The sequence below is a fragment of the Chrysochloris asiatica genome, unplaced genomic scaffold (assembly GCF_000296735.1).
Source record: "Chrysochloris asiatica unplaced genomic scaffold, ChrAsi1.0 scaffold00317, whole genome shotgun sequence".
NCBI lineage: Eukaryota > Metazoa > Chordata > Mammalia > Afrosoricida > Chrysochloridae > Chrysochloris > Chrysochloris asiatica.
The window spans coordinates 1646831-1647884 of NW_006408835.1; the positions used below are offsets into that span (position 1 = coordinate 1646831).

The 1054-nt window shown below is 39.4% G+C and overlaps 1 protein-coding gene across 1 annotated transcript in view; it reads left to right on the top strand.

Moving 5' to 3' along the window:
* The window catches only part of LOC102810830 (chromosome unknown open reading frame, human C7orf72), a 152196-nt gene that overhangs the window by 124035 nt on the left and 27107 nt on the right, over positions 1 to 1054 (top strand). The window contains exon 8 of the mRNA XM_006875288.1: positions 293 to 400. Coding sequence (XP_006875350.1) covers positions 293 to 400 — 108 coding nt within the window. The remainder of the gene's footprint in view (positions 1 to 292; positions 401 to 1054) is intronic.

Sequence of the window (1054 nt, forward strand, 5' to 3'; positions counted from 1 at the left end):
TTATGAAACCCACCTCAGCAATAAGTCTTGATGTAAAATACATGTAAATGTAAAATAATAAAAAAGCATGGACTTGGAATCAGTTCTTGTCCGTCCCAGAGCTGTAATGTGCATACCTGTGCAGATGTATGCCCCATGTCTACACTCTCTCCTGTTTGACAGCCCTCATTAAAGGACCTCTGCAGGCAAAAACCCAAGAGTCATTGTCCTGGGTGGTTTTCATATCAAATTGCTTGTCACAGATCATCATTTTAATCTCTCCTCTCTCTCTTTTTTTAACTCTTTGCTTTAGCTCTGCCAACATCCCAGGATATACTGGCAAGGTTCATTTCACAGCCACCCACCCGGCAAATTCTAATATCCCACCAACAACCCCATCACCAGAGTCCGAAGTGCATCAGTAAGTATGAATCCCATTATTTAATGTTCTCAAATATATTAGGCAGAAATCCTAATTTGGTTGTTCCATTAAAGAGTAATTAAATACTAACAGTAAATTTAAATTATTTTTTAAATGGGGTGTCTGGTCTGAAAGAGAGTGAGGAACATTTCTTAGGAAGGAAACTTGATTAGCCTCGTTCTAAATTGCACTGTGACGCATATGCAGGTCGATATTGCAGAAGGAAGAGTATTAAGGTATTTAAGGCATCACCGGTGGAGAGCAGTTTTGCCCTGTGGGCTCACAGCTTTGCAAACATATTATCCTTCTGCTTAATCATCAGAAGATGTGTGTTATGTGGGTGTACAAGACATGAGACACACATTTATTTCTTGGGAATCATCACTATACCTTTTCTAAGAGTCAAAATTCTATTGAATGTCATATATATATATGTTTTTTAAAATGTTTTATTGTGAATTATGTGATAGTTTACATGGGAGAACATTAGCTTTACATTCATCCTTTCCTATATGGTTTCATTGTCATGGTTACAATCCCCTCCATGCATCATCAACTAACCAAAGGGTATACCCTGCAAGCCTGCCCCCCGGTTGTCAACACATAGCCCCTCTCCCTCTCTGGACTAAAGTCCCCAGCTGCTCCATCTCTCCA